Source organism: Carassius auratus, unplaced genomic scaffold, assembly GCF_003368295.1.
Source record: "Carassius auratus strain Wakin unplaced genomic scaffold, ASM336829v1 scaf_tig00033307, whole genome shotgun sequence".
In the NCBI taxonomy this organism is placed as follows: domain Eukaryota; kingdom Metazoa; phylum Chordata; class Actinopteri; order Cypriniformes; family Cyprinidae; genus Carassius; species Carassius auratus.
In genome coordinates this window covers 1,229-17,500 of record NW_020526069.1, presented here as the reverse complement: position 1 = coordinate 17,500, position 16,272 = coordinate 1,229, and the positions used below count along the sequence as shown (strand labels likewise).

Here is a 16,272-nt window from a genome sequence, read left to right as displayed (position 1 = left end):
TACATAAACTGTTGCATTGAATTGAATCTGAATAGAACTTCAGTAAGTGTTATGGAACAGTGAGCGCCATGAAAATGATTCATAGATGAACTATATCATATGGTTTTGTCATTTACACTTCGACACCAGTGCACACGTGGACTTGGCCTCTAACTGCTGCTGAAAAAAAAATCAGAAAATGCTACACGTATAGGAAAATCCATGAAGCACTACATGCATTTCTCTCATCCCTTCACTGCTGGGAAAAGGTCACATGTTTTATTTTGTCTGCCTCTCTCATTACATTTTCTGCTGTGGAGAAGCAGAGACCGAAGACACCCCCCCCTCCTGTCTCCAGACACACATTCGTCTCTCTCGTGAGCTGTCTAATCAGCTCGTGATTTTGAGAGTCATCTCTGTACTTATCAAGCCCTGGTTCACTCGAGCAGATTAAAGCATCCAGGATTTAAGCGAGTGGGTTAAAGCTCCCTCTCGAGCGATTAGAGCTTCCGCTCTCTTTCTCCTGCCACGTTGTCCGTGGTTTTAAACGGCAGCACGGCATTCCCACACGCTGACACACTGACACACTGGCTTTCCGCTCTTTCTCCCTCATCTCAGCTGCAGTAGCAGACAGCATTTCAGCTCCTTGACGTTTCTAATTATGTTTTTGCTTAACATTCTTTGGTGCACATTAAAAAAATTTTTTAGCTAAAGTCAATTAAAAAAGTTTTCACACAATTAATTACACATTACCATGGAGAAATAACAGTATTAAAAAACATTTGAAAAAGTCTGAATATTTGGGGCACAAATGAAACTTGAAAAATGGGGGATTTTAGAGATGTATGAACTATTATCACATGATAAGCAATATCACAGTGAGATAAAGCAGCGAGAGCAACGTGCAATGTGATTTTATACAACAGTACAGTAAATAAGTTAATATTGTGTTATATTTTATATTCAACATAATATTGTCTGTTTTTGCTCAGTACTGCCAACAAAAATATTACCCCTAAAGCCACAGCAGAACTGTTGTGTGCCTCCGAACAACACAGCGGTGTTCAGTTTCTGAATGAATCCGCGTTTTGAGCAAATCGTGTGAATCAATGATTCAAAGCCCCATGTAAAAGAGATCGAGACATTTACTTCATTCCTGAACGAATCAGCAGTTCCAATGTATGAATGACTCATATAGACATTTACCGCCACCTGCTGGCATCTTTAGTTTCTTATTTAGAGTATCATTTAAAGAGCCACACAGATGGGAAATCAAAAATTACCTGTATTACAGTCTATGATATAGCTGTCCATCAGTATAAACAATGTGCAAAGTAATTAAACCAAAAAGTACACGATTTATGAAGTTATTGGCTTCTAAAGTAAGGAGTCGACTCTGAATCGCTTAAATGAGTCGTTATAGATTTCAAATCTTTTGCCCATCTCTACGTACGTCACTAGGAACACTTTGCATAATAATCTCCGCCTACCGTCTTGGGAGAAACTAAGCTCTGACCTGTCAAACCCCCCCCCACACACAGACGCTCTGGTTGGTGTGGGAGCATCATGTCGAGGAGACAGTGTGTTTTTAATTGTAAAGGCAAGGTTGTTTTATTTTCACTGCCAAAGAACGAAGATCAGAAGAACCAATGGCTAAAATTCATTTTTACCACAATACCAGAGCAGTACAACAAATTCATTTTGTTGTGTTCACAACATTTCACTGATGACTGCTTTCCTAATCTCGGTGAGTACAAGGCAGGATTTTCAAAGCGTTTGGCCATAAAAGAGGGTTCATTACCAACTTTATTTGGACCAACAAGCATCTCCGAATCCCAACCTGTAAGTATGATTATATAGTTATGTGTTTGTTTTCTCCCGAGCGTCTTATCAGTATGTCGCGCTAGCACTATATGTTAATGCTAACACATTTTTTACCGTGAAGTTGTGTGCTCAGTTTGGTTATGTACGTGCTTACATGAGTATGAAAATGTTAGGAACAACCAATCAAAACTGACTATGTCAGTAGACCAATCAGAACACAGTATGCTACCGAAAGGAGGGGTTTAAGGGAAACTGAATCTTATGAACAGTTTCGCACGAACCGTTTGGGGATCTCTGAGAATTAAGGTAATTTTAAAATGATATTTTGACAAAATGAGAATGTTTTTTTAACCTTGCATGGATTTAAACCTGTTGTACAGGACTTATAAACAGTGATAGGAAGCTTAGAATTTTCATCTTACTGACTCTTTTATAAAAAAAAAAAAACGTTAAAGGAAAATTATCTCATTTTATGTTACATAGTTTAGCCTAATTATTTAACTTTAAGAAATGTTTTAATAAATTTTATGTTGAATCAAATAAAATATTTATTTCTAAAGCTAATATTTATAATTTCTACTTTCTCCTTTAACACAAAAATGGCATTGAATAATATTTTGGGGATATTTTCACAGCCATATGTAATTTGCGATTAATTAGATGAATATATATATAAAATGTCCTGGGACATAAAATTGCAAGTAGTCACTACTCACAATAAAGAGCTTGTTTGCCTTAGCATAGCAGTATTTACTGTTTCCTCTTTTAGCAAAGATCCTGGTTAATTCAATTTGCTTTTGCATTTTTTTTTTGGCATTTAACAGCCACACGGTGCTAGTGTTTTTCACTGAATTAAGAAAGGAAGCAAAGATAAAGGGAAGGTGAGAGAACAGTAACAGCACCTCGCACTGACTGTCACACTGTCACTTTATTCACAGCTAGCTAACACTCACACAGTACCTGCTAAAGACTGTTCGCTCGGCTGACACTGCGATTAATCACATCCGCTTCAGGCTACCAGATGCATTAGTAAGCGTGGCTTTACATAATATAAAACTCTGAGGATAATCTTGATTTCACTGAGGAAATATAAAAAAGCACCTTTAAGGAGTGTAGAGGTCATGTGGTTTGTGCGAGAAACACAGAGGGTCAAAGGTCAAGTGCCTTGCTCAAGGGTAAAACCTGGTTCTCATGGTGTTGGGAGTCGGCTAACTAACACACATTAGCTTGTGCAGGATTTGGTGAAGCTGACGACTCTCATGAACGGTCATGGCCTGCTCTGTAACATCATGGCTGTGTCCTTTCAGTTCTCCTCTGTGAGCCCTGGCCAAACCTCTGAGGTTTCTATTTATACCCGTGAGTGGTGGATGTGTGACCAGAATGCCTGTCAGTGCTCTTTGATAGCTATACATTCTCAACTTTTAAATCTCTACACACCACTGTCCTGTTTTATGAAACTCTGGACCTATTGGAAGCTCAACAGAAGTGGAAATAAAATTGCTATTATTACAATTAGCAGTGTTTGCTAAGATAAGTATCACAATTGTGTGCTCATAATTGAAGGAATAGTTCATACAAAAATGAAATTTGCTCACCCTCAGACCATCTGAGATGTAGATGAGTTTGTTTTTTCATCAGAACAGATTTTTTTTAAAGGGGGGGGTGAAATGCTATTTCATGCATACTGAGTTTTTTACACTGTTAAAGAGTTGGATCCCCATGCTAAACATGGACAAAGTTTCAAAAATTAAGTTGTACGTTTGAAGGAGTATTTCTGTTCCAAAAATACTCCTTCCGGTTTGTCACAAGTTTCGTAAAGTTTTTTTCGAGTATGGCTCTGTGTGACGTTAGATGGAGCGGAATTTCCTTATATGGGTCCTGAGGCACTTCTCCCGGAAGAGCGCGCGCTCCTGTATATCTGTCACGGTTTTACGCTGCCTGAAGGAATACGGAGTCGAGGATAAACGGAATAAGGTTTTTAATATATCCAACACAGGGGATATCCAACATGGAGCACAGAGGTAGACACACGTAAGTAGCAAATGGTAATGAATGAAGACCCGACAAAACAGAACTGAAAAGGACAAGGCTTAAGTACAAAGGATAATTGGGGAAACACAGGTGGATGGAATCATTAAATTAACAGGGACATGGAACACATGAGGAAGATAATAGACACACCTGGGAACTAATCACGGAAGACAGAAACTGGGTCACTGGGGCAAAAACATTAAATGAGTCCAGGTGTGTGACAGTACTCCCCCCTCCCGGTAGGTGCGTCCTCGCACCGTAGAAACAACAGAGGGAGGCGTGGGTGGGAACTTGGGAGGAGGTTCCGGTGGAGGACGGACTCCCAGGAGGGGGCCAGCAGACAGGGACCACAGAAGGAGGAGCCAGGGAGGAGACGACGGAGGGAGGAGCCAGGGAGGAGACAGGAGCAGGAGGAGCCAGATGGTCCACCAGAGACCAGCCAGGACGGAGATCCAAGGTGGAGTCGACGGCGGGAGGAGCCATGGTGAAGGAAGGGTCGACGACACCAGGGGGCCGACAGGCGGAGACTGCACCGGTGGGTGAGGAGCCCAAGATGGAGCAGCACAGCCGCAGAGCCAGGGGGACGTCGAGGTTCCGGAGGGCCTAGGTGAAGCAGAAGGCTCAGGCGACCAAGGCGGAGGCAGGGTCCTGGCAGACCGATGTGGAGCCGGAGCGACCGAGGATGGAGGTGGAACCGGAGGGAAGGAGGAGCCTGACAGAGCCGGAGGGATGGAGTGACGAGGTGGAACCAGAGGAGTGGAGTCCCGAGGCGGCGGATGGTCGACGACTGACCAAGGTGGAGCCGGAGGGACGAGGGAGCCCGGTGGAGCAGGTGGGATGACAGGCCACGGTGGAGACGAGGGAGCTAAGAGCCAAGGCGGAGCCGCTGGGTCGAAGGACCGAGGAGGAGTCCAGGGCTCGGAGGCTGGAGGCGGAGACAGGGCCTTAACACGCCAAGGCGGAGCTGGAGACTGGCAGTCCAGCGGCGAACCACCGCGCCCCGATGGCGCGGACTGAGGGTGAGCTGCGGGACTGACTGGCACCAGCAGGGATGGCGAGGAACTGGCTGGTCTAGGAGGAGGAGAGAGGAGAAGGATGGGAGGAAGGACAGGAGGATCAGGACTGGACGGAACCAGCGAAAGAGTAGAGGGACCAGCAGGTTTGAGAGGAGGCGGGAGAGGGAGGCTGGGAGGGAATACAGGAGACACAGAAGATTCAGAGCTGGGCGGAACCAGCGGAGACACAGAAGATTCAGAGCTGGGCGGAACCAGCGGAGACACAGAAGATTCAGAGCTGGGCGGAACCAGCGGAGACACAGAAGATTCAGAGCTGGGCGGAGCCAGCGGAGAAACAGGAAACTCAGGGCTGGGCGTAACCAGCGGAGAAACAAAAAATTCAGGGCTGGGCGTAACCAGCGGAGAAACAGAAAACTCAGGGCTGGGCGTAACCAGCGGAGAAACAGAAAACTCAGGGCTGGGCGTAACCAGCGGAGAAACAGAAGATTCAGGGCTGGGCGTAACCAGCGGAGAAACAGAAAACTCAGGGCTGGGCGGAACCAGCGGAGAAACAGAAAACTCAGGGCTGGGCGGAACCAGCGGAAATGGAGCAGAGGAAATGACTGGAGGAGGTAGGAGTGGGAGACTGAGAGGGTATACAGGGGAATCAGGGCTGGACGGAACCAGCGGGGAAACAGGAATATTAGGGATTACCTCCGTAGACCAGTCCATCAGATCCAGAACTTGCTCCATATGACTTTCAGAGACTGTATACAGCTCACCCTCAGTCGCAGGAGTGTGGGCAGGGCTTTCCTCCACGCCCTCGATCTCCACGAGGACTCCCACGATGCACGGTGTTGCCGGCTCACACACCTGGTCAGTCGCGCTCTCGAGATCCGGCTCCCTGTCAGTGGATGGCTCGGGCTCTGCGGCTGCGGTGGGCTCTGGCTCCGTGCGGCGTGATGGTGGCTGGCTGGTCTCTGGGTCGGGAGTGGGGCTGGCGAGGTCCTCTATGGGGCAGACGGTGAGAGGTGACCCATTTCTCGCCAGAGTCCACTCCACGTATGCGGCGAAATCCTCTCGAGGACCATCTTCGGACGACAACGCTCTGCATTTGGAGTTCAGGCTGGTGTTGTAGAAGGTGCAGAGCGCGCCGTCCGGGTAGCTGGTGGCATTAGCTAATAAGGAAAACCATCTGGTGTGGTCCTCGAGAGAGCGTTCTTCCTGCTTCAGCAGAAGGATGAGGAATTCGGGACGATAGAGGGGATCCATAGAAACACTAAGAAAAGAAAAGACTTTGAAAACACAAAAACAAAACGGAGGGAAGAACACGCAGTTTTCTATTTTCTCTTATTAGGTCGGGTCTTCTGTCACGGTTTTACGCTGCCTGAAGGAATACGGAGTCGAGGATAAACGGAATAAGGTTTTTAATATATCCAACACAGGGGATATCCAACATGGAGCACAGAGGTAGACACACGTAAGTAGCAAATGGTAATGAATGAAGACCCGACAAAACAGAACTGAAAAGGACAAGGCTTAAGTACAAAGGATAATTGGGGAAACACAGGTGGATGGAATCATTAAATTAACAGGGACATGGAACACATGAGGAAGATAATAGACACACCTGGGAACTAATCACGGAAGACAGAAACTGGGTCACTGGGGCAAAAACATTAAATGAGTCCAGGTGTGTGACAATATCAGAGCACTGAGAGCACAACAGACTTCACTGATCAGAGCGAGAGCGTCGCGAAATGTCACAAAAGGAGTGTGTTTTTGGTTGCCAGGGCAAGACAACCCTGCACAGATTACCAAAGAAAAAACAGCATTAAGGGACCAGTGGATGGAGTTTATTTTTACAGAGCATCAACGGAGTTGTGCAAGTATTTTTGTTTGTTCCCTGCATTTCGAAGATGCTTGTTTTACAAACAAGGCCCAGTTTGACGCTGGATTTGCACATCGTTTATTTCTTAAGGATAATGCAGTCCCAACAAAAAAGGGTCACGATCGTGTGTTGGAACCGCAGGCGGTGAGTAAAACTGCTTCAAATATCTCTGTGTTGTTAACTAAGCTATCGGCGCGTAAGCACATCAAGTAAACAACATGCGATGTTGTCATCAAACTACACTTTCCACATGTACAGCTTAAAAAAAAAAAAAGACGACAAAGTGGAACTTAGTCATTTTCCAAAACCGCTAAGCAAATATATACAGTTTCAGTACATACCACATAGAGACGTTGTTGCTGATGCTGCTCTTGTTAAATTTCAGCCTCTGGATCTGATTCTGGATCATAAATAAACGCTGAATCTGACTGTTAGCCATGGGTTGTTTTGGTTGGTTTTGTCCTCACGTAATGTCACAGTTTCCACACGCTCTCAACGCAAAAGCCTACTGGCGCTCGTGATTCTTTAGCTCCGCCCACACGTCACGCCTCCAGCCGCTCGTGTTTTTCCGGGAAAAATCGGTACAGACTATCTTTCTCTTATGAATATAATAAAACTAAAGACTTTTTGGAGTTATGAAGGATGCAGTACTACTCTATAGGTACTCAAGATTAACAGGATATTGAGTGAAAACGAGCATTTCACCCCCCCCTTTAAATGTAGCATTACATCACTTGCTCACCAATGGATCCTCTGCAGTGAATGGGTGCCGGCAAAATGTTAAAAACATCACAATAATCCACACCACTAAAGTCCATCATTTAACATCTTGAAAAGATGCATGTTTGCAAGAAACAAATCCATCAAGACATTTTTACTTTAAACTGAAACTTCTATAATCCTAACATTGCTTTCTCCAGTGAAATACTCATCTTATCTGAATCAGGAGAGAAATCTGCACAGATCAAACACTGTTTACAAGCGGAAACAGTCCAAAACAATTCCAAACAAATTTTGATGTTAGAGGACAACAGGGGATGGACTTTTTCCACTCGATTACTTGTGGATTATTGTGATGTTTTTATGTTGGACTCTCATTCTGATGGCACCCATTCAATGCAGAGGATCCATTAGTGAATAAATGATGTAACGCTAAATTTCTCCAAATCTGTTCTCATGAAGAAACAAACTCATCTATATATTGGCTTGAGGGCGAGTATATTTTCAGCAAATTTTCATTTTTGTGTGAATTATTCCTTTAATTTTAGGATTTGTTTAAATCAATAAGTATTAAATACAAGTATGAAACTGCATGCAGTTTGCTTTGTAGAAATGCTTGCTCTGAAACACCTGAAACAGTTCAATAAAGCAACACTTAAATCTAAATAAGGACTTTCCTACTCATTTTGTGTTTATTTCATGATCTCCACAGCACGGAATATGATCATAATTATGAATCAAAAATGAAAATATGCAAAAACCAATAGAGACAGACTTTTATGGGATCCTAACAAGAACCAGAGCAGTAAAGCTTCATCAACATGGCTCTCAGTTGCTCCACTAACTGTTTCCGCTGTTTATTTCCCCAAAGGCTCCGAATCACATTACCCTACAACAATAAAGCAAGTGTAGACCGTGTCGAAATATTACACAGGGCTGATTCTTTCTGTATTTGCAATTTTGGCTCATTTAATAAAAATTAACTTCTTGAAAAAGGCAAATCAGGCAAAGGCAAATCCGCATATTAGAATGATTCCTGCAGAATCATGTGACACTGTAGACTGTAGAGTAATGATGCTGAAAATTCAGATTTGCATCACAGGAATAAATTATATATTTAATATACTGAAATAGAAAACTTTGCAAAACAAACAATTTGCAATAAAATTTCCCCATTTGGTATGGCATTTTTGTTTGTTCAAATAAACCCAATATTGGCTGAAGTACAAGAGACTTCTTTTAAAAACATAAAAAATTCTTAAATATTCTAAACTTTTTGACAGCTTTAGTGTAAACAGTTCGGGAGTTTAGGGAGATTGACTTGATTATGTCATCAGAGGTGCATCATGGGAGTGGGCGGTCTTTGCAGAGCAATTCTGCATAATTTATCACTCTAACTTGTGGTATGCAAAGAAACATAAAACATCATCTAACAACCTGAGTTTTCGTGGTAGGTCTGTCTGGAAAGGTTTTAACATTACTGTTAAAAAACATTTTCTTGAGAAGCAAACGAGTGGGCTTTTAACTTCCGGAGCCTGGCTGTTGTGCTCTGTTGCACAGCAAACCACAAACTAGGATGAGTTAAAGTAAACATAATGTATTATCCTTACTCTGTGTTTATAAAAGAGGCCAAGAGGGTCATGAGCGAGGCTCTGTTTTGCATACGAGGCTTCCTTAAGGTTCAGAGAGCCGTTTCAGTCGGTTTCCTTCTTTCCCAACCTATATATGGATGCATCTCGGGGACTGTTTCTTTAACGGCGCTCTAGAGATTTACAAGGAGTTTGGCTCATTCACACACATGTAATTCTCCACAGAGCGCCAGGCCGAGCAGCCAGACAGACTTCCTACTCATCTACCGAGTTGGCCGTTGACCAATGAGAACTGCTGCGCTTTTACGCTGTCATAATAACAGCACTTCTGCCGCTCTGAGCGTTGAGAAGTGAAAGAGCTAGAGTTTTCTCGCTCACAGCTACTCGTGATAACTGTCTGGGAGGAGATAAGAGTGTCTTCCAAAACTATGTGACAATGATCATGGGAGTTGTGGGACTGATCGTACTCGGGCTGCGTTACGCAGATACACACCCTGTTAAGAAAAGACGGGTCCAAGTTTTTGCAACTTGTTCTTCTTTCACATTCCAACTTTTTGGAATGAAATGAAACTCCATCATTCAAGGCAAACAGACTCTGAGACACAGAAAACATGGTGTGAAATGTGGTTCCTGCCATTACATCTACAAAAATACAATCATGTGTTTTCCACTGAGGTCTTCCTGTTAAAAACATGCTGGTGCAATAATGGTAACAAATGATAAGACCACCACAGTACTAAATGATTAACTTATTTATGGTATTTATATGATACTCCATTGCACTTCAGAAAATATGCCATTGCCCTGTTGCATAAATTATTATAATAATAATACCAGTGCACGATATCCAAAACAAAACATAATGAAACTAATGGTAATATGCAAGTTTTCAAGATCAGTTAAGACACAAAAAAAAAAAAAAAAAAAGACAAGCAGAACAACTGTTTTCAACACTGATAATAATAATTAAATAATACAATCAGAATATTAGAAAGATTTCTGAAGGATCATGTGACACTGAAGACTGGAGTAATGATGCTGACAATTCAGTTTTGACATCATAAGAATAAATTACATTTTAAAATATATTCAAATAGAAAACAGTTCTTTTAGGTTCTAATAATATTTCTGTAGAAATAAATGTAGCCTTTGTGAGCAGGAGTCTGATTTCAAAAAATATATTGACCCAAACTTTTGATATATAATTCAAATCAAAGCAAAGAATGCACTTAAACCCTCTTTTAAATTGCAAATCTATCAACAGAGGCTTGAAGAGCGTTCAAACACATTTGATACAGCTGTTATATTGATTATATCAGATTCAAGTGATTTTAGCCTAACAATGCATGGACAATAAGCCCATCTGTTACTGTCATATGCAACAAGCACAAAAATGTATCAAAATAGCAGCAGAATAAAACACCTGCATGCTATTTTTATGGGTGACGATGAAACTGATCCCGTTCACAAGTCTAAGTGAGATAATTTTGCTCCTCTTGCATTAAATCAGCCACAAGACAGAACAGTGCTATTTCTACTCTACATTCATTCTTTCTACATTAACCTCAACATCATATTTTTTATGATGTGCTGAGATGCATTAATTTTACTGAATTACACAGACTGACTGAACAAGATGTCTTTATGCATTGCAGAAGAACAGCTATGTAAGCCCCACAATTTAAAGCAAAATTCACAAGCAAATACTTCAGCACCAAAGTTTAAAGCCACAATGAAATCAAATTTGACAACAGGGAAGAAAAGACAAATGCAACTTCCATTTCATGCCGAATTTAATGCTTTGGTCATTCTATAAATTATTTTGTGTCATTGTTTTTCTAACACTTTTCTTCGAAAATTTCATATCATATCGTTTTGAATTTCTTTTTAAAATATGCCTTTAAAACACCAAACAGACCTGTGAACAACTTGATTTTCACCAAAGGAGCTCTTTAAGGGTAATGGATTGAGCAAACGCACGAGTTATTAAAGAAGACATTGACCGGGGACAACTCTTCATGTGTGTGGCCTTCCAGTGCATCAAACACCACTGACACGTTTCTGAAATCCACTAGCGAGTTGGTGGTCAGCACACATGCGACCCACTGAACTCAAATGAACTCCAGACGCATTTAATTGGATTTCACAGCGCAGTGCTTGAGTAAATATCTGACAGAAACTGACAGACCCTCAAGTAACCACACACCAGAGTACAAACTTTGCAGCGGCAGCATTGCACTAAACACCAAACATGGCAACCTAGCACCAAAAGGGACTCCGGTCAGGCTCCACTGTTGCCTTATCAGCAAGTGAGCAGTCGAGCATGTGAATATCATTACATGCACAACAAACATCTGACGAACTGGATCGCCAACACATGTTTATCTACACAGATTACCGTGGCTGCTGCAAACTGCAATACATTGCACTGTATTATCAAGATACATTCTGCATGCTCTTTATACAGGAGTATCATCTTCTTAAAATTGGGAATCGCATAAAAGTGTCTCTCTGAATGCTGGGCATTGATTTAGTGACACGCCGTCCTCTGAGACTAACGTACAGAGGCAGGATAATACATTATGCCACTTTGACTGATGAGCTTGTCTTCAGGCCCATCCATTCAGAGCACAACTGCTTCTAAGCTGTGTAGGACAAATAAGAAGAATCCTGATTTATTTCGGTAATCATTTGTATGAGCTTGGCCTCCCTTTAATATAGTGTACGGGTCATTTTTCTGGGACTCAATAGTACAAGCGCCTACACAACATGCTAGACACAAGGACTGGAGTGGTGGCATTTTTCTAGTCTTGAAGACATCCGGAGCCAAAGCTCGCTCTCAGAGAGAAAAAACATCAAGGATTCCAAGTATTCAACATCTATGTTTCCATTTACATCAACACATGTGTTACTTTAGATTAAACCTTTATCCAAAGCAAACAATACAGGGTGATGTGTGCTCATTTACTCTATGTAAACATTATGTATGTCTGTTCTTTTATATAATCGCAATATAGCCGGGATGTTGTGCGATTGAGTTGTTGTTTATTGGTCTGAAGTGTTGGAGTAGGAATTGTAGAACTGTAGTAAAAAGCTTCTGTTCTTCTGGAGTCACCTAAGGTTAGGAGTCTTACTCAAGGACACAATGGTCACAGTTAACAGAGCTACCATTGTGGGGTTTGAACCTGCAAGCTTCGGTTCAGCAGATCATTAGCTACATGTACTGTATGGGTCAGTGATGCTTGTTTTTATACTCCAGATCTATTGAATCATTAAAAAAAAAAGTTTTTAATTTATTACTATTCAAAAATAATAAAAGTTATTTAAATCTGAAATATTTCACAATATTACTTACATATTTTACTGTGTTTTTATCAAATAAATGTGGCCTTTTTGAGCACAAGACCTTGAAAAAAATCGTATCCCCAATTATGTTATTTTGTTTTAAAATATTAAAATAAACGCTAATATATATTAAAAACGTCATCCAAATTAAAATCAGTAAGGCATAACCAACACATAGGAAGCCATTTTGTTCTCATGTGACAAGAAAACCATCAAAACAACCAGGACTTCGTGACTGGGATATTAAAAAATATATAATATTTTGACCTTTTAAGGAAAAAAGCCATGTTCAAATACTGTAATTTATGATTGAAAAGTTGAAAATATATATTTTTAAAAAGGTGGTCACATCACTTGACAGTTTATAGAGTTATTAAATCACCTTTTCTTGAAACATTTCAACATTAACATTAACATAATCAATCCTAAATATTATTTTTCCAAGAAGCTGGCACATTAAACTAGATTTAAAAAAAAAAAAAAAAAAAAATGCATTTGCATACATCAATGACACCTCTCTTATTTATAATGATGCTTTGGGGCAGGACTGCATGCGAAACCAAATCTCTCTGTACTGACAGTGAAAAGAAAACGGGACACGTGTCAGAGCATCTAACCTTAAATAAGCTCCAGACTCACCTGATCTGCGCAGGGCAGGCTGTGGACTGGGTAAACCGCTGCTGATGTGGTATGAGAAGCGCATGCTTTTGAACTGACTGGAATAAGAGGATGAACTGTGCGGACTGGAGCTGATGAGATGCGCGCTCTTGGGTCGATTCAACTGCATCCCTGCCTGCGAAACCCTCACGAAGGCATAAAGCACACAAGACGGGGACGATTTCCAGGGAACTGGCTTTATAATCCAGGTCCAGATATTAAAACCGAGTCTTCGAAACAGTCCAGGTCTAAAACCACCAGCCTCTCTCGCGTCCCGAGCTCGTCCTCCTCCTGTAGATGCTGGAAACGGTGAATCAGGCGGATCGATCCCTCCTGATCAGCCGGTGGAGAGTAAATCCGAACAGAAACAGCCATCAACGATCAATTTAACCAGAATCACATACAAGTCCAAGCAAATGCGATATAAAGAACTCCCGATGCGTTTTTGTGAAATGAGCTTTGTGAAATTCAGTCATCTTCTTATGCCATTGGATGTGTGGCGGTTTCAGAACGTAACGTTAAAGAAGCAAACGAATAGGATTATGAATCCATAACATAAGACATGATGATCATTATTACATGACGTGTCCGAAGCAAACGAGGTTCGAAGAACCACATCGGTTCTGTTAGTGACATTCGCGTTTAGAAACTAACTTTCCCATATCGCCTTCCATAAACTTCTGGTTGCGGAATGTAAACGGCTCCGCATATTGTCGTTATTATTCAGACGGTTTCCCCCCGTTTCCGTTCAGTACAACCGTATCCAAAAAAAGTGCCCAGTCAGCTGCTTCAAACACAATCCACATTCGCTGTCTGAAAACTCCTCCGGCTGTCAGCGTGTGTATTTTACGCGGGATCCTCAAACAAAACCAATGTTACAATGTCGCAGTGTTCCATTGTTAGAATGTTGGAATGTTACTTTTCCGCTCTTTTCGCTCTGCACCGGTTGCTTGTCTGTTCTTTTGTGGGACTCGACAACGCCAAAGTCTGTTAAACTGAAAACCTCCTCCTTCTCCTCCTCCTCCTCCAGGAGGATATATGAAACCGAGCTTCAACCCCCTCCATCCCTCTCTCCTCTTTTCCCAAAGTCTGTTTCTCATTTTCTCCCTCTCTCTTTATTTTTTTCCTAAGGGTCTGTGCTTGAAATCTGATGCAGAGGAAAAACTTTCAAAGGATTTGAACGTTCCCCCTTCCTGAAAAGAAACCCCAATAGGGGAGATCGTTTATATTTCATAAATTCATAAATAAACATTTACACCCCATAAAACTATGTGGATTTTGGAGGAGAGCTAAAGTGGTTGTAAACATGGACTCGTCCCATTTGAGCTCCATTGCACCAGTAGCTCGAGTTCAGAAGGTTTCAAAGGGAGGGGCCATCAAACCTGAACTTTTTGAATTTGAGTGGATCTAATTGGGTGTTATTAGGTTAATAGCACTCCATTGTATGTACAACCCTTAATAGCCAATGATTCATTGCTTTAATAATCAATGGATAAAAAAAAAAAAAAAAAAAAAAATATATATATATATATATATATATATATATATATATATATATATATATATATGTTTAGGGTTATTTGTAGAGAAATGCTCAAATTGTAATGGAAATAATGTCACACAGAATTTAAAACAAAATAAAAACTCATAAATAGTCCTAACAATAGATGTCAATACATAATATATCTTTTTAAAATAATTTATGATCTTGGAGTAAAAATACCTCTGACGTGTCCATGACAGCTTTTGTGAGATTAACCTGACTTTTTGCCTTTCTGTCAGCAGTGTGAACCTTCTGAGTGTGTTTTCCCATAAATGAACATGTTATGGGTGGAAAGGGCGCCATCAAACTCGGCAATGTTTATATAAGTTGAGTTCGTACAGGCTGAGTCAGTGGAGTCTGTCCAGCTGCAGGACTGGATCTCTTCACAAGTCTCTCTATGCAATACATTTTTTGCATGTTTATCATCACTGCTTAATCATTGGAGTTACAATGACATACAGGCCATTCTAAATCTATTCCTGCATGTGTCATATATAGTACAGAATTCAATCCACTTCTAACCTAAAAAAAAGTGCAAGAAGGACCTGCCCACCACTAAACTACAGTGATGACAGTATTTGACTAGGAAGGTGGTTTGAGCCTTTTTTTTATAATTTTTGGCATCAATTACACAGCTTGGCCATTAGATGTCAGTTTTGCCTAGAAAGTCAGATAAACAAGTACGGTAACCTGCCATACTTGCAGAAAAGATCAAGAAGTTAAACCCTAAGTTGTTACACTGGAATTTATTTAATGGATATATAAGTACAAATCTTCTGACAAAACAATATAAATATTATGTCATACATTTAGAAAGGATAAAAACGTCTGTGATATTCCATCTTTCAGAGGTTTTAGATCTTTTATATCTTTATACAGTAAATAATCTGCATCTCTGTTATTCACTGGATTAGATTTTCTACTGGAATATCAACCTTTTCCTGATATTCTGCATCAGTTGTTCACTTCCGCTAACTGCTGGACCACACAAAGATTTCTGACCTCTCAGGCTATACCTCGGCTGTTTGGGGAAACAATGAAAATCTATTTCCACACAGACATTTGCAACCAAAATACAGCTGGAAAACAATGCCAGGTGGTTTTTACAATAAACATCTATAATTAAAAGAATAAATATTATGGAGAAAAGTGCTAGAAATACAGCTAAGAATAATGAGCGTCAAAAAAAGACAGACAAATTAAATTTTTGTTAAATTAAAAATTTTAAGGTGTAATATTCGGCAGTCCTGCATCATGGAAACAAATCTGCTGATTTGCTAAAAAGGCCTAATTACCTAATTTACCTAAATTATCAAACTTTTTCACTGTAAGGTTTTTTTACAATTTCTTCTTCTTAGCAAATATGATGCAGTGTGGTAATTTGGTGCGGGAAAAAGTGAAATTAAGTTATTTTGAATAATGCTTCCTGGAATCTAACCACATTAGCTCAGTTCATTCATTAGTATCAGTTCATTCTTTCAATGTATATTCAAAAGAAGAATCTAAAATGAAACAATGCGTTAATGTCAGATTGATTTTATTAAAGGGGTTAATATCAAGTTCACTGTACTATGAAACACATTCACTCTTCAAAACTACATTTTTAAAAAAGCTTCTGAAGTCATTTATTAATAATCTTCCTGGAAAGGAACCGCATTATATAAAGGTTCTTGTAACATTAATACATATATCAGTGTA

The 16,272-nt window shown here is 40.7% G+C and overlaps 1 protein-coding gene across 2 annotated transcripts in view; it reads right to left on the bottom strand.

Annotated features, from left to right (window-relative positions):
- The window catches only part of LOC113081182 (FYVE, RhoGEF and PH domain-containing protein 1-like), a 47,367-nt gene extending 33,253 nt beyond the window's left edge, over positions 1-14,114 (bottom strand). Inside the window, exon 1 of one of the 2 annotated variants that reach the window (XM_026253245.1) lies at positions 13,014-14,114. In XM_026253245.1, coding sequence (XP_026109030.1) covers positions 13,014-13,161 — 148 coding nt within the window. In that variant the 5' untranslated portion in view covers positions 13,162-14,114. The remainder of the gene's footprint in view (positions 1-13,013) is intronic. The other variant, XM_026253246.1, reaches the window with a different exon arrangement.
- Between the last annotated feature and the right edge of the window lie 2,158 nt (positions 14,115-16,272).